General features: G+C 48.4%; 1 protein-coding gene across 1 annotated transcript; it reads right to left on the minus strand.

Annotated features, from left to right (window-relative positions):
• Positions 1–21,965, minus strand: EFTUD2 (elongation factor Tu GTP binding domain containing 2). Its single transcript, XM_032202822.1, has 28 exons — positions 21,915–21,965; positions 21,508–21,613; positions 20,440–20,605; positions 19,925–20,003; positions 17,608–17,683; positions 17,271–17,336; positions 17,021–17,056; positions 16,039–16,129; positions 14,829–14,911; positions 14,178–14,344; positions 12,979–13,103; positions 11,246–11,309; positions 10,779–10,869; positions 10,239–10,374; positions 9,836–9,963; positions 8,631–8,824; positions 8,171–8,282; positions 7,816–7,956; positions 7,180–7,281; positions 6,253–6,335; positions 5,027–5,113; positions 4,609–4,735; positions 4,061–4,148; positions 3,441–3,559; positions 2,844–2,938; positions 2,449–2,602; positions 1,348–1,455; positions 1–722 (listed from the first exon to the last, which is right to left on the minus strand). The coding sequence occupies exons 2-28, from the start codon at positions 21,610–21,612 to the stop codon at positions 627–629; spliced, it is 2,919 nt and encodes a 972-aa protein (XP_032058713.1). The 5' UTR covers position 21,613; positions 21,915–21,965; the 3' UTR covers positions 1–626.
• Positions 21,966–22,465: the final 500 nt, after the last annotated feature.

A 22,465-nucleotide genomic window follows, 5' to 3' on the forward strand; every position in this document is an offset into this window, starting at 1 on the left:
TTTAAAGTTTGTATTAAATGTTTATAAGGGTCGAAAAAACATGTACAAAAAAGGTAAAATCCACACTTGCTGCTTCTCCTGGAGAGGCTGGTAGAAACACCCCCTCCTCCCCATACCTCCACCTGTCCAAAGACAGGATTTGCTCAGAGGAAAACAAAAACAAAAAAAAAACAACATCCTGACAGCAACCTGGAGGGGGGCAGCATTATCAGAAGCACAGCCAGGAGCTGACCCCAGCACAAATACTTGACGCATGCTTACACTCAGCCCCTGCTGAGGTTAACACTATATTCCAACTGCTCTGTTGCAGCACAAGGATAACGTGTGTGCCTGGAGAGAGCAAATCCAAAGGGAAAATCTTGCTGGAGGCCACAATGGCTGAACTCTAATAATACAAAAAGCATCAGTGCCTTGGGCTGATCCCTGTATGGGACAGGCCCTAAGCACACAGTCCACAAATGCCCTAGAAAACTTCTACAGTTGTGAAAGAGCAACCTGAGGGGCAGCTGCCCGCTTGCCTCAAGCATCCAGGAGCCAGGGCTGGGCAAGTGGGGATAGGGAAGGACAGGCAGATGCTGGCCAGGACTCATGTCAGCCCTCACAAGGCAGCAGCTGATGCAGCACGTTCACATGGGGTAGTTGAGAACAACATCTTGCTTGGCCAGCTCCAGCAACATGGGGTCATCGAAGAACTTGCTGATGCTCACATCCTCGCTCAAGCCCTGCAGAGCAACCACAAACCTGGGTTATTCCTCTGGATGCCTGCACCCGTGCAACCATCTTGGCAGAGATCCCATCAAAAGGCCCTGGCGTCCCACAGTAAGAGCATTTTTCAGGCTCGACAGGAGTATTTGCAAGGCGCCAGGTGCTACTCAGCAGATAACACCTAACAAACACACCTCCCCTCTCAGGAAGCTGCCAACAGGCGGTTCCTGTTGCTGAGCATATACACACAGCAGCTCACTGCCCGCCCCGGCTGGAACTTGATTCTCTCTGCTCCCTCTGCAGTCCCACTCACTAAACCAGCACAGAGACAAGAGCTGCTCCTTTTTCTGCGGGACTAATAGGCTAATTCAGGCCAACACAGAACACTGGGGAGGGAACAGGGCTCAGTGGATGCTGTGCAACCCCGCTTTGGCTGGGGCTGGTGTCAGGTCAGTGCGCTCATGGGGCCATCACAGGCACCAACAGGCAGCACAGGGCGTGGAGTGAGGGAAGTCCCAAGGCACAAAGGACATCGGTCCTTTCTGGGAACACAGAGGGGATGTGGCATGTCCAACACTGCAACAGCTCAGCTGCTGCTACAGACGGACAGAGGGATGCTCCAGGGATCACGCCCAGCCATACCTTCCTGCGCCTGGTCTTAATCATGAACTCTCTGGCCAGATGTGGGGCTGGCTGTGGCTCCAGGGGTCGGATGACGATGCTCTTGTCCAAGGGGTCACCAGGCACAATCTGAAACAGGACCAGGGCATGAGAGCAATGCTGGAGGCTGGTTTTATCTCCAGGAGAGCCTGAACAACATGAGGAAACACCCCTGGGCCCCACAGACACCTCCAGCTTTGGTGTTACAAAGCCCCAACATGGCATCTGTTCTCCTGGCACAGAAAACTGTCACATCACCACCTGCGATCATTCCTGCGAGGAGCCACTAATATGGTGTTGCTAATCCAAGCCAAGAACACATCCCACCTTCTCCGCCTGCCGTCGTACTCTAAGACCTCTAAAAACCTGCTAACCAGAATAACCCACATGGGTCCCCATCAGTGCTCCCCCCTCAAGAAACCAGGCACATTTACCTCATCAGAGCTAAGCCTCTGGCTTTTACATCCCGACATTCAAACTAGCCTTGGGGCTCAGAACGCTGCTGCTCCCACCTGGATGCACCACACGTAGCTGTGTGTCTCACAGGCTCAGTGTGGTAGCTCCCACAAAACTCGGTTTGCCCCAGATAGGGAAGAGGCCACACCACAGTATTCTGTCCCAAACCTTGTCTTCTGTAGGGTTAGAAAGCCTTCTCTGAGAGGTGAAACTGAACTGTGGCAATCTGTCTTAGGGCAGACAGACAAGTTCAAGCCCTGCTCCTCCAGCTGCAGAGAGCTGCGTGCACCCAAAGAGCTCCCTCCTGCTGGCTGAGGATGCCCTGTCCCCAGGCACTAACGGACCTTTATGCTCAGCACGCAGCAACATTCTGCACTGCCCAGCTAGGGCAAATAGATGTAACCTGGAACAAAGATGCTGGCTTCTGGCAGACACTTAACAGCTGGTGTACAAAGCCTCCACCAGCTCCCTAATGCCTGCATTTGAGATCGTCTGAGAATAATCTCCAGAGAAGTTCACCTACCCAGTGTACGCTGTGGCACTAAGCTCTGCTGAGAGCACCTTGCACAACCTGGTGCCTGGTCTTACCATGCTGCTCTTCCCCATCTCACCAGCGCATGGACTCACCTGCCAGTGGTGGAAGACCGACAGCGAGAATGCTTGTCCCTGCGTGTGGGTCCTCAGGTCTGTCTCGAACCCAAAGGAATCAATGGCTGGGATGAAGGCTTTGATGGTGTAGAGAGGGGAACCTGGGATTGGAGCATCCTGTGTCACGTGGCCTCTGCCCAAAAGTCAAAAGATCAGTCTTCCTGTATGTCCCCTGCTATTTGTGATCCTGGCCATCCCCATCCCACAGTATGGGGCTGGGATCAGCCAAGGAAAAACGTTCAGCTATTGCTTTGTATAGATTTCACCCTCTCCTCTCACTTTAAAACTAGCATGTGCCAGGACTGTAAATGTCTCCAGCAACCCAGATCACAGACAAGCAGTTTTTTTGATGGTAACTGGTCAGAGCAGCTCACCTCCGCCGGGCCAGCACCGTGTACACCGCAGAAACGCAGTCAGCAGGGGCCTGCACCTCCACGAAGTAGTAGGGCTCCATCAGGCGAGGGGTGGCCTGTGGGGAGAAAAGGGCACCATGCCTGAGCCTACAGCAGCACCAACATGATGTGGCTCATGTGAGTCAGAGGCTGGCACACTCTGGTCAAACACAGCGCCTGACTGGGGATGAAAGGGTTCCTCCTGTCCCAGGGGTGCCCAAACAAACCCCAAACAGACACTGAATGGAACTGTTCTCTTTCTGTTCGTGACTGGTGTGCTTCCCTCTCCCCCACGGCCACCCTCCCCTACATGTCTAACACTAGGGAAATGGGAGGCAGAGCAGATGCAAGCAGGTTTCCAGCCAGACTTCAACATGAACAGTTGTAAAACCTGCCTGCCAGCCTGAAAGGGCACAGGAAGCATTAATGGATGGATGAGTCCGTTTAAACCGATATCCTTGGGGCACATACTGCAGCACATGTGCACCCTGCAGTCCTTGGAGCCTCCACCCTGCCAGACCCCATGGGAGCAAGCACAACACGAAGCTCGGTCTTTGTCACACACAGCATAGTCCTCACCATCAGGAAAGCAGAATACACCACTCTCCGTGCCGTTGGGATGATCTGTCCTCCGCCTCTGTGCAAGGGCTCCTGAGCAATCACTGCATCCAGAATCTTAAACTTCACATTACGGATCACTGAGGAAGGGAAAAAATGACAGCAAGTGACTCGAGGGGGGATGTTCTTTGCCATACCAGCACCAGCCATGCATCCCCAGAGACACAAACCCCACAGCTCCCAGTATAGAGCTAGAGCCACCAGAGAAAGTTCTCCCAAGTTTAATTTCAGCAGGGAAAGCATGACCACGTCCTAACCCTGCACACTGCAAGAGAAGCAGTTCAGCAGCTAATCTTGCAGGGTGCTCAGCTGTCTGCACCAGAACTGTATGAGGGCAGAGTCAAGTTGCCTGCTAGCAGCCCCTGGTTTGCAAATAGGCACCAAGTGTCAGTGCCCAGGTGGAAGCTACAGCAGGGAGAAAGGGGGAGGTTCTGTTATCTCCCTCACTCGTTCCCAGAGCTGTCCCCAGCTGTGGCGTGTGAATGGAACGGCCACTGAGGGACTGCAAAATCACTGGAGTGCTTACAGATGGCAGAATTTATTGATCTTGTTAGCTCCACTTCTACCCAGGTTCTACTTACATTCATCACAGAGAGGCCCTTCCCTGGTCCCCCACTGAAATCCCTGCACGATGCTGTCCTTCACAGAGCCCAGCAGTGCCTTGTCCACCTACAGACAGACAGACAGACGGAATGACTGCTTAAGAGACCAAATGTGCATCGTGAGGCAGTAACAGACAGACCCCAGTGTTTAAAAGTCAGTTGTTAGAGAAGCAGCCATATCCCACTATACTCTCTCTCATAGTTCAGGAACATCACCACTTTCAGAGTTTGGCATCTGTAGTTATAAATTAAGAGTCCATGTTTTGGTAATCCCAAAAGACAGGCTGTTTAGTTGCCAGTTTTGAGGATGTTGGCCCAAATAGCAGAGCTTGAAAAGTAAAAAGGAAGTTTAGTAGCCTATGGTATGACTACGGTAGAAGTCCAACAGATCTGAGATGATATGGCAAACCATCAAGTACTCCAACAGCCTTAGGACCTTGCTGCAGGTCCTAGAAGAAACCGTCACCTCTGGACACCAAAGGACAAATGTTTCACTGAAATACAACCCCGGTGCCTGTGTTTCTCACCTCTGAGGGTAGCGTATCATCTACGAGGATGTTTGGGCCAGTAGCATCTGGCCCAAAGGCCCAGATGGAACGGGCAGCCAGCAAATCCCAGTCATATTTGGTCTGGAAGAATTCACCCAGTTTCTTTCTGATAGAAGAACAGAAGGCAGTTCAGGAAACAGGTCTCTGCATTGCACTCACAACATATTTATAAACCTGTTCTCTTTGCGCATAAAATGGTCTTTTTTTTTTTTTTTTTTTTTTTTTTAACCTGAATGCAAAATGTTTGCTGGGGCAGGGATGCTTGTGGACTAGCAGGAACAATATTGGACACAGGACCCCTGCTGAGGGGCTGTCTGATATTGTAGATCCCAGCATTCCCCATCTCCCCAATTATCCCCTTCTAGAAGGATTCTTGCTCTCCCCAAATTGGTCATACCTGTTCCACGTTATCTGGACCACTTCATTTTCAATGTCCTCCGCAAGTCCCTTCTCCAGAGGCTCAGCAATCATCGTGATCTTGTTCCTGAGAAGAGAGACAGTTGCAATTAGTCCACGGAATGATGGAAATGGCAGTAATTGGCAGGACCTAAGGGACTGCACAATGCCTTGAACGCAGCCAGGGAGAGGAAGCCATCCGTGTCTTTCAGTGTTACTGTCTCGCTTGTAAAGACAGCTCACACTCTCAACAACTGCTCTCTGAAGCCTGCTCCTCTCCAGCAGCAGATTGCTAAAGGACAGGACTGCTCCATCCCCCCGCCAGATGTCCAGCGCTTGTAAAGGCTGTGGAAGGAAGCACAGCCAAGCCCAAGCAGGCCAATAGCGCAAGCAATACGCCTCTAGCAGCCAGAATAAGCTGTGTCAGACAAGTATCAGACACAAGGGATGTTGCCTTGGAGAACCCCACTCAAATGGGTGCTCTTGCTCCCAGAACAAGTCATTCCACATGTACAGCACTTCAAAGACTATCCTAAGACTAGAACCTTTCCGTTCCCAAAAACAAGGTTGCCAACCATGGAGAGTCTACATCAAAACAAAGGAGGGCAAGAAGAACCAGAAAACGCAGTGGAACAAAGGAAAACTATCTTCAGCATGACATCATCATTGCCATGAAAGCTCATTTGGTCATTCAGCCCTACGTTCCCCACCAGACCTCCCTCTAACATGTACTTCTCATAACACACTGCTGCAGGAAGAAGACAAGACCAAACTGTAAGGCTCCAATGCACCACCATAAAGGAACAGATTCATTTCAAGATTAAGAACAGATAAGAAGACAAAACTTTTGCTTGTGAAGTTTGGGGCGTTGCTGAAGGCAGCACTGGACTCTTTGGCACCTGCTCTAGGTTCCCAATACACCCCTTAGTCTTGGAAACAACACAAAACTGCTGAGAGGGTGTGAAGTTCAGTTAAAGGAAAGGAGGATTATTTTATTCCCTCCGTTATGAGGAAATTATTATGAAAAAAAAAAGCACAGAAACATCCCTGGGACTCAGGGTGTTACTGAGAGGTTCAGCAGGCTGCCAGCTCAAGCACGTGCCACTTGTCTGGCCAACAGGAGCTGAGAACAGACCCCTCGGAGGGGGGTGAAGCCCAATCTCCAACAAACCCCTCCATCTGCCTGTCCCCAGTGACCAGCTCACCAGGGGTGCCAAGGGCTCTTACTTCTTATTGGGTGTCTCAGCAAAGCACTTCAGGGAGGACGTTTCCACCACTGTCTCGCAGAACGTCACAACTGGATCAGCGACCTGGAATAACAGCAACAGGTTTGTGGAGGTGTTTGTTTTACTCAGTTTTCCAGTATGTTTTCTGTTTTTAAAGGGCTGTTCAAAACCTTTGAACACCTCCAAGAAAAAAAATAAATCTGGCAGTACTTTAATCAGCATTTTATATGAAATGCTGAGGCTTGTACAGGAAGTGTTAGCAATTCCTTCCAAACAATAAATATTTTCATCTAATTCCAGGTAGAAAAAAAACCACTCTATTTATTTATTTGATGTTAGCTAGGCAGTGGCTGAGGTGCAGGAAAGGGCTGGAACACAGTCACACACCCCTCCGCACACCAATTTTCAGGCTCTACAGTCACAGCCTGTGTCATACCAGTGTAAGTTATTTCTGCACCCTAAGAACCCTTTTTATTTTAAAGAGAGCTGACAAAAATTGGAGAGCTGACGAGTGGAGAAAGGGACCCTGACTGCAGCACAACAGATCTTGGCACTGATGACAGAGTCTCAACTCCTGGCAATGAAGGGACCCCTACCCCCATCCTGGTCCTCTTATCACAGGACTGTGAATATGCCAAACCTCACCGCCTCCTGTACAAGTGGGTTCCACAGGACTGGCTGCCTACACATGGCAGAGCCAAGGTAGGAACAAGCTCCTGAGTACCAACCAGAGAAGCCTCTCTACAGCTTGCAAGCCACAAGGAAACATACTGCAATAAACCTCACCAAAACCCTTCAACTCACATTGGGGAAGAATCAGAGGAAGACAATCACCTTGTACATTTTGCAAGGTTTATCTTCCTGTCCTTCCGAGTTTGGGGAACAAAATCCCTCCCTAGCTGGGAAGGCACCTGTCTCATTTCCTCACCTTGATATCAATCTCCGAATACATCTTCCGTAGATCATGCATCACACAATCCAGATAGAGCTCCCCTGTCCCCAGGATCACATGTTCCCCTGACTCTTCCACCTGAAAAATATGAAAAGGATTCAACTTACAGCATTATTGCTCACAGGCGCTTGCTTTCCAGTCCTATATAAGCCTGAGGATTTATCAGCTGTAAATAATTCAGCTGGGATCAGAGCACCCAAGAAAAGTTCCCACAGGCACGATCCCAAGCAATGCAAGTAGACAGAGTGGCTTAACATTGCGTGGAAGGAGCAAAACCCAAATGCACCCCAGTCCCAGCAACAGCACTACCAGTAACCATCATAACTGCCAGGCCATGGCCACACTTGTGGCAAACTGATCTCCAGCCTTTTCTAGCAGAAAGTGCTAATGTGCTCTGCAGAAAGCTGCCTCCTGGGCACAGCGAGGTGTGAGCTTTTCTGCCAAATTTACAGTTTTCTGCTACTTCCACATGATTTACGAGATAGACTCCAACCACATGAAAAATTCAGAGCAAACAAAACCAACCCACAGTAAAAATAATTTTTAAGATCAGCCTACAAGGCATCCCGTAACATAAGCTAAAAACAGACAGCACACATACACCCAAAATACCTTAGTTGTAAGCGAGGGGTAACTCTTGTTGACTTTGCGAAGACCATCTAACATTTTGGGGAGCTCAGAGGGGTTGACTGGCTCTACAGCTATTTTGATGACAGACGTGGTGTTGAATTTCAAAGGACGAAAGATCTGAGCCTGAAACCAGATAAGGACAAAGAGCTGAACCTCTACATCATTAGATAGTCGTGGAGTTTGACACAGCATTTGAGTTATTCTCCTTTTATGAGATGCTCTCATGCCCCGGCCTTTGGCAGGCCAAATTTATTTAACGTCACTACTGGAGCTTTTAAGATGCACTCCAGCCCCCTGACTCCCTGTAAAGCCAAGAAACAGCAGCCACACACAGTACCTCCTCATTGCCTCGAGGCTCCGTGACGGTTGCAGTCTTCACTATGGGCTGGTCCACTCCTTCTATCAGCACCCAGTTGCCAGCAGGAACCCGGTTTACCTCAATGTGATACCTAAAAGGCAGGGGAGCATGACAGCAGCATAGAATGGTCTGAGTTGGAAGGGACCCTTAAAGGTCATCTTTCTTGTTCATCTACAAGGCAAGGACCTTCCACTAGATCAGGCTGCTCAAGGTCCATCCAACCTGTCTTTGAACAGCTCCAGGGAAGGAGCATCCACAGTCCCTGGGCAACCTGTTCTAGGGCCTTACCACCCTCATAGTGAAGAATTTCTTCCTCACATCTAACCTAAATCTACCCTTCCATCACGGCAGTGCTCACTGCTGTCAGCCTCGGGCCCCTTGCAGCAATGACTCCAGGTGACTTCTCTCAAAAACAAACATTGCCAAGAGTTTTCCATACCTTGCCACCGAGATCCAGAGGCGTCCAACAGTGCAGATCTGTGAATCCTCCTCATCTTCCAGGGTATAGTTTTCTCCTAGGACCTTCACGGGCTGGCCAGCATGGATGGTACCACTGAGCACTCTGCCGAAGGCATGGAACTGAACGCCATCATCTGTGCTGTACATTTTTGTTGTGTGACACATCAGCGGACCCTTCCCAGGGAAGAGAAAGAAGACCCTTTCAAAATACAGTCAGGAAATTGACACATGCATGGTAGGACTTACAGATACAAATCCATTCAGGGGATGGAGCTTAGAAATACTTCTTTCAACTTGCCACTTTCAACTTAATTCCCTTCCCCTGGAAGCCTTACATCTCTTTGCCTTGGACAGAGACCCCTGGGATGACTGTGGTGTGCTTTTCTGAAGTTCTCCTCCCTCCTCTTGTGAAACAGTGAATAGTGGTTGGGACAAGGCCATGAGTTGGGTGGATTACAGAAGAAAAATGTCAGCTGCTGGCCTGCAAACCAGTGCCATCTATCTGCTGGGCAGAGCACCTGAGCCCCCACAGATCACAGCTTTAAGTCCCACAAGGGCACCCCACAACTGAAGACCTGGCAAGAGCCACCACTGTATTATTTTTGGGGGTTAATCCACAGCTCGTTAAAATAAGAGATTAATTTTCTCTCTAGACTCTAGAGAAAAAGTCACAAGTTCCTCACTAAGCTGCTGGGCTGGCCTTTGATGGTTCTTGACCACTCCAAACATAAGCTCAATGCAAGCTAGGTTTGAAGAGGAATTTTCTTGCAAGGCTTTGGCAGGAAAGAGGCTGACTAACTAAGGTAGGCTTATTTTATCAGTGTAATTCACATCAGTTTTCTCAGAGTTTGAGAGTGAATCAAACTTAATGGAAAAGGGACAAAAAGACAGCAGAAGGACATGAAATCACCCTGCAGTTCCCACGTGCTCTGAAGTCCTGACCTAGCCTCTGATCTTCTCTGAACACTGTCAAACAATTCTCTCTCTCAAGGGCTGCCCTGGCAGGCAGCTAAAGTTTCTCAGAGTGAAGAAATTTGTTTCACTATCGGATGAGAGGTTTCAAAACGCTGGAAGTCAAATCTGTGCAGATGGCTGTCTAGGAGGCAGCTGCTCTGTTAAGTCAGTGAAAGGAGTGCATGTTTGCCACACTTTTGGACACTCAGAGCAAAACAGAAGTTTCCTTACGTCAGGGTCGCATTCACTCATGGCTTCCCCTAGATCAGAGTCAACGCCACCAGTGTAGGTATGCTCGATTTTCGTCTTGGCTCCCACCTTTGGGGAGGGAATATGCTGCACGCACATGTCCACAAAGCCTGGAAAAGTAATACTTCATGAGAACACGATTAAGCAGGGTAGAGGAAAGAAATGTACTCCAATAAACAAGGCAAATCCTTTCCTAATGCACTGCACCCACGGCAAAGGGGATTTGCCCACTGTCCTTTGGGCAAATGGTTATATTTGAAAAAGCAAAGCTGAGAAGGGATCTGTGCAGGTGGACACTCCACGGCTGCATTACAGCCCTTAAATTCAGCCCATGTGAGACTAAGCTATTGGGAACATTGCAGAGGAGACGACAAACAGCATTTACCTGTGAATTCCCCAAAGAACTTCTTGCAGACAAGCCGCAGGAGCGGCCGAATGTTCAGTTTCAATTCCTCTTTGGTCAGGTGGATGCCGAGTTCATCCAGAGTCCTAGGCAGGGTCGTGTCCACATCCCCCACCACCTGCAAGACAACGAGCAGCGCTGTTAGCTTCGCTGCAGGTGTCCAAGTCACAAACTCCCAGGGGCACCCTCACACACCAGCCCATCACCCTCAGTGCTCTTGAGCTGCTCTGCTTTAGAGCTCACGTGAGAACTGCCTGGCCGGCTCGTATTATCACTTGGCTGATACCAGAGCACATTACAAAGAACATAAGCTGTTCTACTCACTGTACAAACACAAGGTTATATTTGCAAGAAACAACTGCAAGGGTATGCCCATCATTTCTGTATGCTCAAAGCCAGGAACACAAGATCACACTGCATTAACGGGACCAGAGCCCCACAGGCACCAGACACACCACCACCTAGTGCTCAGTCCTTGAACACTCGTGTCTAGAACTGCAGGAAGAACAAATCACCACATACCTGAGCCAAGATCTTGTACAGGGGCTCAAGAATGAACTCCACAAAACTGCGCTGGGAGCTACTAGTTGGGGCCTTTTTAGTGAACTTCCGTCTGTTGGGAGACAAAAGGAGGGCAATGAAGAGCACTCTGCAGGCACCTACTGCCAACATGCACACAGCCCCTGCTCCTCTCAGGTTATCTTCTCCCTCCCAATCTCCCCAGGAAGCAGTCATGGATACAGGAGTTGTGCCTGCTCCCAAGGAAGACCAGAAGAGGCTTTCTGCTCCCACTCATGATCACCACACGGATTCACACCAAGCAGGAGGCCTGACAACCCTTCCCACCTACTACTCCATCACAGGACCATAGGACAACTCAAGCTGTGGGGGACCTCAGGTGGTCACCTAAAACACATTTTACAGAGGAAGGAGACAAAAAAAAAAATAAAACAGCAATAAGGTAATAGACATTTAAACAGCTTCCTTACGTCTTTGGATTGAAGTAGATGTCACCCCAAAGTCGCTTCGCGAACTCTTGGTAATTGATATCTCCTAGAGGAAAAAGCAAACGACAAGAGACTTTTAAATAACACTGTATTTCTCTCATTTTGCAAATCTTTGGTTTTTGCCTTTTACAACAACCCTGAGGATTCAATGCAATGCTGGTGAACAAACACTTGGTACCAACTCTGAGTAAGTGACTAAATACTGATCTGGGGAGATTAGACAGATAAATGGGCAGAAAACAGTCTAACAAGGACCATACCAGCAGCCCAGGTACACCGTGGGCTCACTCATTTGCTTCCCAGGAGCATTTCAGTTGTCTTGATTATACACAAGGTTAGAGCTGAGAAGAGCTGGCCTGACAGACTCTGCGCTGCAGGAACCCAGTTACATCTGCTTCATTTTCCAAATGTTAACAGTGCAACCTGACTATGTAGTGCCAAGGTGCTGGGATGGCTCACACCCCATCTGCCCCACAGGCTTATCACAAGCATTTTCTGCCTTGCTGAACATCTCCAGGTTCTTTTCTCTCTTTCAGCTGATGCGTTAAGTGCATAGCCAAATACCCAAGCACGGAAGGAATAGTGAAGTGCTTGGCTGTCATGGTGGATTTACAAATAATAAGACAGCGGTGATAATTTACAGCAGTTTCCAAACAAGCTTTTGCTGTGGGCAGATGTGCAAGCATAAGAAATTTCATGGTGGCTGCGGTTTTGACAGTTAAACTACTATAACTCATGTTATTTGAAGTGTGGTGGCTGTACATAAAATCCCTGGTGGCCACAATCAAACGTTACTGACTTCAGGTACCATTCAGCTCATGTCTTCCCCACATGGATGACATCTCCTACCGACTGTGCCTGCATGCTTTATTAGTCCCCAAAAGAAGGGGTATCATCCTAGCAGGCACTGAGTTAATTCTGTGATGCCCAGGGAGCTCATTTATTTCTCCAAACTCATGAAGACGCATGATAGCCCTGGCGCATCAGTCTCTGACCTCTACAACTTCTTCCTCCCTTGGGCCAACTTCTCTGCAAGAGCTAGGCCAGCTGCTCTACAACATCCTTGTCCCCTGCTCACTGCTCCTACAGATCACCCTAAATTCCCAATGTGAGACTTCAAAATCTTGGCTCTATAGCTGGCAAATGCAAGCAAAAGGCCCACTTTACAAGTGGCAGATTGCCTTGAGTGGGCACCTGGGGAACAGAAAATTAAATCAAAGGCTGAAAAAAGGCAGTTTCTTAAAAAAGACCAAAGGGCAAGAGTGCAAAACCTTGTGGGCCAAGCTTGCGCCTGGCTGCAGCTGAGTCTCAGACTCTGGAGACTTCAGGGGAAAGGCAGGCAGAGCTTAACTGCTTCATTTCTGAGCTCTTCTGATAAGCAGGCAGAGTGCAAAGCATACATTTGCCTTCAACTGCCAAAGCAGGAGTTGCTTTTTCTGCTTAAGAGTACATATAAAACACTGACTTCTGACTCCAGAAATATTTGTCAGGAGAAACCATTTGCGTAAAAATAAGTTAGAATTATATTTTTGGAAAGACTGCAATAATGTTATCTGGGGCTCAGATCTGCAGTACTTTTCCATTTCTGAAGTTCAAGAGTGCATATATTGGCTATACATATCTACATGCGGTGAAAGCTGAAGCAGAAAACCTCAACAAAAAAAAGGCTAGGAAATGAGATGTTAAAGCACACAAGGTTTCTGGATAATCCTCACCATATGTGTCTGCATAAATCTTTGCAAAAGATCCCAGTGTGAAGCAGATGCTGTACTGTGAACTGGAGAAACACACGTTCCCCAGAAGGGGAGACAGAACAAGGTTCTCATCGGTGGAATACATGCTGAGAGGAGACAGTTTTTAGAGACAAGAAAAAAAACATCAGTGTTATGAACTAAGAAAGACACTTAAGTCTATTTCCCACATCAAATAGCAGTATGTGATAGGTAAGGATTTTACGTTGCCAAACAGTGGCTTAAAACCAGCTGCAACATGCTCACCTGTTGGAATTTCAGGATCAGTATCATATTATGACTATGAACTTCAAAACATTTGCATACAAAGAAATATTTAAAGACCTAGAACTAAAAAATTATCAGCACAAGTGCTCTGTATTGTTTATCAGGTAGAGTTTTTCTTCCCCTAAAAAGCCAGCAAAGTCAGTCAACCAAGGGAAAAGATAATACAAGGCAAATAACAAGGACAGAATTGAACCGAAACAATTTTAATGAGTTCACAGGCATGTTAAACAGGATGAATTATCCTGCTACGAGCTGCATCGTGCCAGTAGCGACTCAACAGAAGCATGCAAGTGAGCTCATGTGCAAATTCACTTTGGGGTTATCCAAGCTACAGTGCCAACACAAACTGAATACTGTTAAGAAAGTCACCTGAGTGGCAAAAGAACCCACAGAAATGAAGTCTTGCAATTGTCAAGGTTAGAGAAGATGACCCTCCCTTCTCTGAGGAGGGTCTTGCAAGGAGATTTGACCACAGCAATATTATAGCCTCTGTTTAGGGGTTGGGACAGCAAATTCCCTTTATTTTTGTAAATAACTTTTAGGAGCTTTGAGACATTTCAGCCTACTGTTTGGGATACTGCCTGGACTTCTTAGGGTATTTGAGACATTTGGGAACACGGAAGTTTCCCCCCTCTTGCCCTACATCCACTTTCCATACTTTGTAATAGGGAAAAAAGTGCTGATCCTATGAAGCCTATCAGAAGCCATACAACAGGAGCCAATCCTGCCTAATCTGAGATGAACTTCCACTGCTTCTTCTTGTCCCATTTTCTATGATTTAACATATTACGAGACAAGCTCGTGAGACTTTTCACACACACAGGGCTCCCAAAGAAAAGCATCTGCAATGAAACAGGGACAGCAAGCGCTAGTAACACACCATCCCAAGCACATACCTTATCAGACCGTTAACTTCATCTACAATATGCCGGAGTTTGTAATAGGCATCTGTAGGGGGCAATTTCAGCTCCAGGATCAGGCGGTCTATTTTGTTGATGCACACAGTCACTGCTAGTCTTTCCTGCACCGCGTGCTTGATCAGCCTCTCTGTGTTCAGCATCACCTGAGGGGAACAATGAGCACAAACACCCTAGCAAAAGCCCTCCACAAAATGCTATCTAGGGCATGACAGGCAGTGACCCTTACAGGCAGGGTTGCAGCCTGTAGAAAAGCCTAAGCTCAGCCATCAGCGATGAGCTGATCTTCCTGAGATTTAGAAGTAGGTGCTAACCCAACCAAATTCTTTGAATCCTGCCCCTTGGACATCTCTGATATAAATAACCTGTTCACTTTTAGATATTATGGAGATAGAGATGCAAACAACTTAGGGAATCAGCCTACAGGTCACATGTGTCATGCCCAACTTGGCAACAGAAGCTGGAGGCTTGACTCCCTGATTTGGCTGAAAAACATTTCCTTCTCAAACTGTCCTTCAGAAACCCTTCAGTACCGAAAGCAGAACCCATTCCGGGCCTTCACAATAAAGCAAGATCCAGGACTCCACTGTAAGAGTCTGAAATGAACCTCTGGCAGAACTTGACACTCACCCCCTCAGCTGCATCAATGAAAAGCACAACACCATCTGAGATACGAAGGCCTGCTGTCACCTCATCGGAAAAATTCACATGACCTTCAGAAAAAAAAAAGAAACAGAGGTGAGAATGAGAGTAAGCTCAACCCTGATCCTAGCATCAGAGAGGCTGGAAAGCCACCCCTCAGCTCTGTGGCTTGCTCTGGTCACCAGTATCCAGTGAGGCAGAACAAAGAGTGCTTCCTCCTTGGACAGTGACTCAGGAGTGGCTGCAGAGCTCTGCATAGGGATTTGCTTCAGTTTTAATGTCATTTTTTGAGACTAACCACAACAACTAGTTGAACAAGTTCTTTTCCTCACATTTGTTATTGTGTTTCTCACAACCCTGTGCAAGTACCTCAAGAAAAGGAGGGAGATTGCTCTCCACCAGAGAACAGAGGCTCTTCTCTCCCATCTTCCTGTGTTTTAACTTCTCTTATCTTTAGCTGTAATTCAACAGATGTGTCCCAGGACCCTCCTAAAATTTTGCCTCAGCTTCCTGCAGCACATTGATCTGTGATTACATCCCCCCACAGGAACCTGTCAGAGGACTGAGAGAACTCCTTGAAGGAACAGTGGGCAACAGCATTTGAGAAAGACACTGTCCACACTGTGCACACCGGTACCTAGAAAATGTAATTCTACACGTGCTTCCCATATACTAGAGTCAAACATTTTCAGCCCCATTAACCTTCACTGTGCCCACTAATCAGAAACACAAGCCTAGCTACGAGCCAGCAGTACAGTCATTACGGCTGGAAGTGATTTCTGAAAAAAGAACTTAGTGAAAGGCTTGGGTCCCAGGACTGGACTGAAATCATCTACAGAAACAAAACAAAGCACAGGGTTCCATCTTAAAAAACTTCCCAGAGTTTCATTGCACTTAAATGCCATTTCCAGGTGGATCAGTGAAGTTTCAGGGTATAGATTCTCACCTTGTTTTTCTGAGAGCCAATGCTACACAGACCCACCACAATCCAACATAACAGTTCTTTGAAGGCTCTCATTAACCACTGAGCTGTGTGTGTTTTTGCTGTTCTGCTCCTACCCATGGCACTGCCCAGAGGACCAAGGAGTTTCATTAATGAGAGAAACCTTGAGTCACATGGTCATGTATCTGCCTCACACATCAAGCTGCCTTCAGCTAACTGCATCTCAAACCAGGATTTTCAGGATTATACAATCACCTGGAGTGTCGATGATGTTGAAGAGAAAAGACTTTCCTTTGGTGTCTGGCAGAACAATAGTCACTGGTGTGCTCTTGATCCCTACTCCCCTCTGAAAGACAGGAAAGCAGGATTATCAATTAAAAGAAAAAGAAAAATCACCATGTAAAAGATGAACAAGGATAAATTAATCAAAAGGACTGAAAGAAGTAAACATCCACCCAGCACAATCTCTTCCTACAGGGAGGGAGCAGCAACCTCAGATCACTGCACTGCCCAGCCCAGCCCCCCCACCCACACCAGCTCAGACTGGTGAGCTACCACTCCTGGGCCACACAGGCTGTGCAGACTCCAGCTAAGGAGTTATAATATGCAATGCCAGAGACAGAAGATCCATATTTTTCTGTGCTTTCACCCTTCTTCTACTATCAAGTTATACCTCAAAGCACAAGATTTAATCATACAGAGTATAGAGCACAGCAGTAAGGTGAAGAGAAAGCAATGCTTCAAAGGATTGTTCTGGCCATGACAATATCTAGCGAGCAGGACTAAATAAAATTCCTATCCATGCCACACCACATGGAATCAGAGCACCCAGCTAAGATTTCCCATCAAAAGAAACCTAGGAGAAATGTGTATTTTGACTTCAGTTTTAATCCTTATCCACCACTGCTGCAAACCCTTTCCACCTCTCTCCCTCAAAGAAAATGGTTGTAGTTGCCTACAACCAGGTATGTTGGGATAACTCCAGCGCAGATCTTCAGCTTTACACAGGTAGATAAATAAAATCACACACGGAGAAGAGGGTTGCAGGAATTGGAAGAAAGTTGGACCAGGGACCTTACTAAGGCAAAGTAAGGCACTGATAAAGAAAATAATCTAAATGTAGAAGGCATATAAAGATGATAAAAGAAAGAGGAAGAAACTGTCTACAGCAATTAACTGTGAGTAAAGCATAAGACAACTGCAAAAAATCACTGCCTGTTCTGCAAGGCTCACTTACCTCTTGCTCTGTGAACAATATATCGGTGTAGCAAAGCTGCAAATACAAAACAAAAGTCAGAATATCACATTTTTGTATCAAAAACTACGTTTGAAACAGGATGTGATAACTCTCTATACATGGTTAGCATGGCAAAAATAGAGCCAGAATTAGGACTGTACTCTGGTTTTCCAGCCCTGTGTTCTGATCACAAAACCACATTTTCCCCACATATGATCCAAAGGCAGGAACATGCTGAAAGCTCACTTACATCCTGGTCGTAGCGCTTCCGGATTTCTGGGTGCGTCTGTTCTATCAGGCAGTCAACAAAACAAGTCTGAAAAATATCAGATTGTAAGAAAAAAGAGGTGACCATGTTCAAACAGACGAATACAAATGAGCCCATCACTCCTATGCAGTACAGAGAAAGGCGAGTACAGAACTATTTCCACATGGCTGAAATAAAAGCCACAAATAACTGCAGAGCAACAGGATCAGCCAGAGAATGAGAATGCTGCCACAGAAATCAGGGGGTCAAAAGAGCAACAGCAAAAGCAAGCAAGAGAGATCGTTAGTACCACCCGACAAACTTTGGATATTCACACTACCTTGCCATGGTGAAGGTGCCCACACAGAGTCACATTTCGAATTAGCTCCGAGTTGTCCATCAGATCTGCCAGGAAACTGGGGAAATGAAACACAAAAGACTGTTGGAGGCTTCTGCTGCGTCTAAGAAAAGTAGGTGCCATTTCAGCTATGCTTTCTATCCGAGGTCCCTCCAAATCTTCTCCAAACTTTCATTCTGCCAATGCCCTGCGGAGGAAGAATCCCACTTTCCAGATGGGGAGGACAAGAGAGTTGGAATGCTAGACAGATGGCAGTGGGTGGGAGGAGACAGAGCTGGTAAAACTGCCAGTGATGAAATATTACTGAGTATCTTCCTTCTCTTCTAGTCAGTATTAGAGCAAAAGTCACATCCATGTACGCAGATGATGAAATACTTCCGCTCAAATAGTGGCAGGTAGTCAACTAAATCACAGGGGTGGATAACAAGCACCCCACACATTTTTAAAAGATGGCCACAGGGCTCCACAGACGATTAATTCTGATTTTCAGGTCTTAGAACAGCGACAACCCCAGGGACTCAAGGAAACAGTAATGGAATTTAAATGTTTTTAGAATCAGCAACTGAGCTAGGGAATGATGGACTGGTCACTTCTGCATACATCCTGCCCAAAATATAATTGAGATCCTAAATTAGCAGCTACTCTAAAAAATAACGGGAAGCTATAAAACAAGTATCAATTATTATGGGTTTGTAGATATTAAGTCCTGTCAAATAATCTCCTTTTTAAAACTCCTTTAATTTTCTCTGATGCGGCAGACTTCTTAGCATACAAGATTTTGATTAAGAGCTAAAAAAATACAAAAATCAATAACAATACAGATTAAAAGCTTGCTTATTGGTCTTAAAACAAGGCTAAATGTGAAATCAATACCAAGCTCGCAGGTTTCTGGTTAAGTCCCACAGGGACTTACTCTTGGCCCCATCGTCACCATTTATATCAACGAACAGAAGAAGAAGAATTCATTACTGAAGGAACACGCAGAGGACACAGGACTCAGAAAAGCAGCAGATAATGAAGAGTACAGGCCATCAACCAAGTGCAAAATCGTCTGCTTAGAAAAATAAGACCAAGCACACTGTTTGCTTTACATCTGGCTATTCTGAAAATCTCCCTGGTCAATGAACACAGCCATACCAATAACAAAGGGGACAGCCCGTTTCAGAAAGGTCCTGGGCATCTGCATATGAACTCCAGGGAAATTTTGCTGCCAAAAGATAACAGGATCCTTGGAGGTATAAAGGACCGCACATGTTGGTGTCTGCTCAGCATACCGGGAACTGCTACTAAGCCTGCATCTGGATTTGGTATCAACACTTGAAGACAGCTGTTGAGAACTGGAAACGGCTCTGAGTACCCACGAAGCAGTGCATGGGTTGAAACACCAGCCTAGCAAAACACTTGAGCAACTCTGCCCATCCTCAAACAGAAAACAGCACACAGAAACACCACAAACGTGAGGATACAGAACCCCTCCACCCATCAGCAGAACGCAGTGCCTAGGCATCAATAATAAGATCGTGTATTTTCATAGACAAGGTAAACAAGTGTTTTTATTCTTTACCAAAATCTCAGCTTTTAAATTTGTTTGGATTTTTTTCTCTCCCCTCCCACCCCAAAGATTTTCTCCTGGTGTACCAGGGGCTGCTTTGTGGGGTACAACCAGCAGACACCATCAAGCACAGCAGTGCAGCTTGGCTGAGCAGCCTGCACTGACCCACACACAGCTTGGCAGTGGCTTTTGTGCAACCAGCAGCAGACAAATTCTCCCTGGAAACTCCTCCAGGAGAGACAGGAATGAATTTGAGACAGCCGTAGGCCTGCATGCACTGGGATGAAATCAAAACGTCCCTTTTGGCTGTAGGAGGACGAGGCGTGCCCCATGCTGACTGAATAAATACTTCTTGAGCCAGTCAGGAAAACTTGTGTTCAGCAAATCTAAACACAAAGGTTTCCAACCGCCAAGCTTTCTATCAGCTGCTGAGATGAGAAAAGATTTACATTCTAGCGTCAGATAACTGCACTATGCTGCCTGCTGGGGAGGCAAATTAACTGTAAAATGTTTAGCCTTGGACTTTCTTCCTCTTCTTTTCGGTTCAAATTCTGGTAAACAGCTGCACTCCATTACATTGCTGGTGTTAGTAAGAAACAAACCCACTGCCCCTTGTAAGCTTCCTCCTCCATACAGTACACAGCCTTTCGACTCCCTACCTTTGCCTGTAAACAACAAAAAGCGAGGAAATCGCAGCACAGATGGCTTTATCCAAAGTACATGCTTAAAACTCTACATGTTACTTACTCCATCTCATAGACAGTGACCGGTAACGTCTGTTCCATCAAGGAGAACTTTTTGGTTTTCACAGGTTTAATAATAGGCTCTGAAAACAAGAGAAAGAACAATGCAGTGCTGTTATCAGTGACCTGAACCCAGCACTCTCAGAAACAGTCATGCTGAAGAGGGATATTTGCAGATAGAAACACATTTTTAAAGCTGACAGATTCTTTTATTTTTTTTATGTGAGGATCAAACAAGATGTCTTAAACACATTTTCATTTCTCTTTAAATATCTTTGCAGCATCTATCAATATCTGTTTTTCAAAAGACAGTTTGCTTAGCTTTTGCAATAATCCAGAGTGCTAAAATGTGGGCATCGCTAGACAAACAGAAGAGTTTGACCTGGGGCAGACAGGAAATTCAGAAGGAACATTAAAACTGATTGGGAGAATCAGAGCGAATGTTATTTTCCCTTTTCCAAGGATCCATGACAAGTTCTCCTCACCCCATACCCACCTCACTGCTTTGTCACCACTTACCAGTGAGAGGCTGCGTGTCTTCCTCTTGCACTATCGTCTCTACTTCAGGCCCATAGACCTCCTCGGCAGTGGGATAGTATTTCTTATCCTCGTGAAGCACCACCTCCATCCCAGGGTGGTCTTCATCGTGGTCCCCCATATCATCATCGTCATCATCATCCTCAAGCTGCAAGCAATGTTCACATTTAGCCACTGCCGGCACCGAAGCACTCTATAAACCTTAACTGCCCCAGAAAGCGCTTGGCATCATATATCCAGAGAGCCATAAACCCACAGGCAGCCAGGAAATCACCAGATGTGGTGGCCCCGGCACGTCACAACCAGCTTTGGAGAAATCTGCAGAAATGCCCTCAGGAAGCAGCACACATCCCCACGATGTGTGCCTGCTGCTGACGGCCCCACTTCAAACAGATGGCACAGGCAGCAGCTCTGCCCTTCACTCACAGACACGACAGAGCCACACGGGCACACATAACACAACCCCTGCACACACAAACCCCACTTTTAGGCTTCTAACACAAGAAGGGGCACCGCTGTCCTTCATCGCCTTCCCTGGTGTCACACAGCACAGCACAGCCCCTGCTGTCCTCAATGCTGCCCACATCCCTCACTGCTACATCTGTGGAGCTTTACAGTGTTTGCCACCAGGGAGCTGAGCTACTTGCAACAGTGCAGCAGCATTGGCACATAGTGGGGTCAGATAAAGACCTTACATAAAGCACACGGATCCTTTGAACACACAAAAAAAAACCAAATGTGACTCGAACTACCAAAGCTCCCAGTTCTGGCAGCGAATCACGCCGAAGCAGCGTTTCCTTCTCCTTATCACGGTACCAGCAGGACACCTTTTACGGGACCTTTCCAAAACCAGCCCCACCGTGATCCTCAGGAGCAAATCCAGAGCCAGCCCCGTGGCTGCAGCAAGCCGCGGGCAGCACAGCGCGGTGCGGGCCGGGCTCACCGGGCACTCAGCACCCGCTGCCTGCGGCTCCCCCCGGCACCAGCACGGGCAGCGAGGGGCAGGGCCAGGCCTCGGCACCCCCCCCCCTCGTCCAGGTCCCCGCTCACCTCGTCCAGGTCCTTGGCCTCCCTGCCCAGCTCGTCGTCCTCATCGTCCGAGTCCAGCTCCGGCCCGATGTAGTTCCCGAACTCGTCGTACAGGTCGGTGTCCATGCTGGGGGCGAAGGGACGGGCTCAGAGAGGGGACACGGAGCCCCGGGACCACGGCCTGGACCCCCGGGAGCCCTGCCCGGCCCTGTCCCGGCACCCCCAGCACCCAGTGCCCCCGGTGCTCCCAGCCCTGTCCCGGTACCCCCGGTACCCCGGTACTCCCGGCCCTATGCCCTCAGTGCCCTCAGTACCCTCAGTACCCCCGGTACCCCGCTGCCCACCGGTACCCCCAGCCCTATACCCCCAGTGCCCCTCTCCCGGTCCCCGCTGTCCCCCCGGTGTCCCCGTCCCGGTCCCCCCGGTACCCTCCGTCTGTCCCCGCCGCGCCGCCCAGGCCGTTGGCGCCGCCGCCAGCCCCACAGAAGGCCCCGGGGCTGCCCCCGCCGCCTGCCGCCACCGGCACGGGCCCAGCCCGGTACCGAGGGGGTCCCGCGGGCAGCGCGGGGCGAGGAGGGGCCGAGGGGACCGGGGGGAACCGGGGGGGACCGGGGGGAACCGGGGGGGCCGGGCCCGGTTGTGTCAGGCGCGGCCCGGGCAGCCCCGCCGGGGCCTGGCGCCACGCGGCCGGGCGCTATGGCAACGGGAGAGAGCTCGGCCCGGGCGGCGGGGCTGTCGCGATAGGAGTGAGGAGGGTGGGGTGTGCAGCCCGGCGTGGATGTCATGATAGGATTGAGGGTGCCGGGGTGCAGTGCCTGGCAAAGTTGTCGCGATAGGAGTGAGGGGGGTGGGGTGGCAGGGTGCAGAGACCGATGAGGCTGTCGCGATAGGAGTGAGGGTGCTGGGGAGCGCAGCCCGGTGGGGCTGTCGCCACAGGAGTGAGGGTACCGGGCTGCGTGGCCCAGCAAGGCTGCCGAGA

Source organism: Aythya fuligula, chromosome 24 (assembly GCF_009819795.1).
Source record: "Aythya fuligula isolate bAytFul2 chromosome 24, bAytFul2.pri, whole genome shotgun sequence".
Taxonomy (NCBI): domain Eukaryota; kingdom Metazoa; phylum Chordata; class Aves; order Anseriformes; family Anatidae; genus Aythya; species Aythya fuligula.

Coding starts and splice junctions, on each gene's coding strand:
- EFTUD2 (XM_032202822.1), bottom strand. CDS start 21,612: ATGGACACCGACCTGTACGACGAGTTCGGGAACTACATCGGGCCGGAG. Junction 8,283..8,630: donor CTCTGGATCTCGGTGGCAAG/GTATGGAAAACT, acceptor CCTGCCTTTTAG/GTATCACATTGAGGTAAACC. Junction 1,456..2,448: donor CGGTCTTCCACCACTGGCAG/GTGAGTCCATGC, acceptor GTCCTGTTTCAG/ATTGTGCCTGGTGACCCCTT.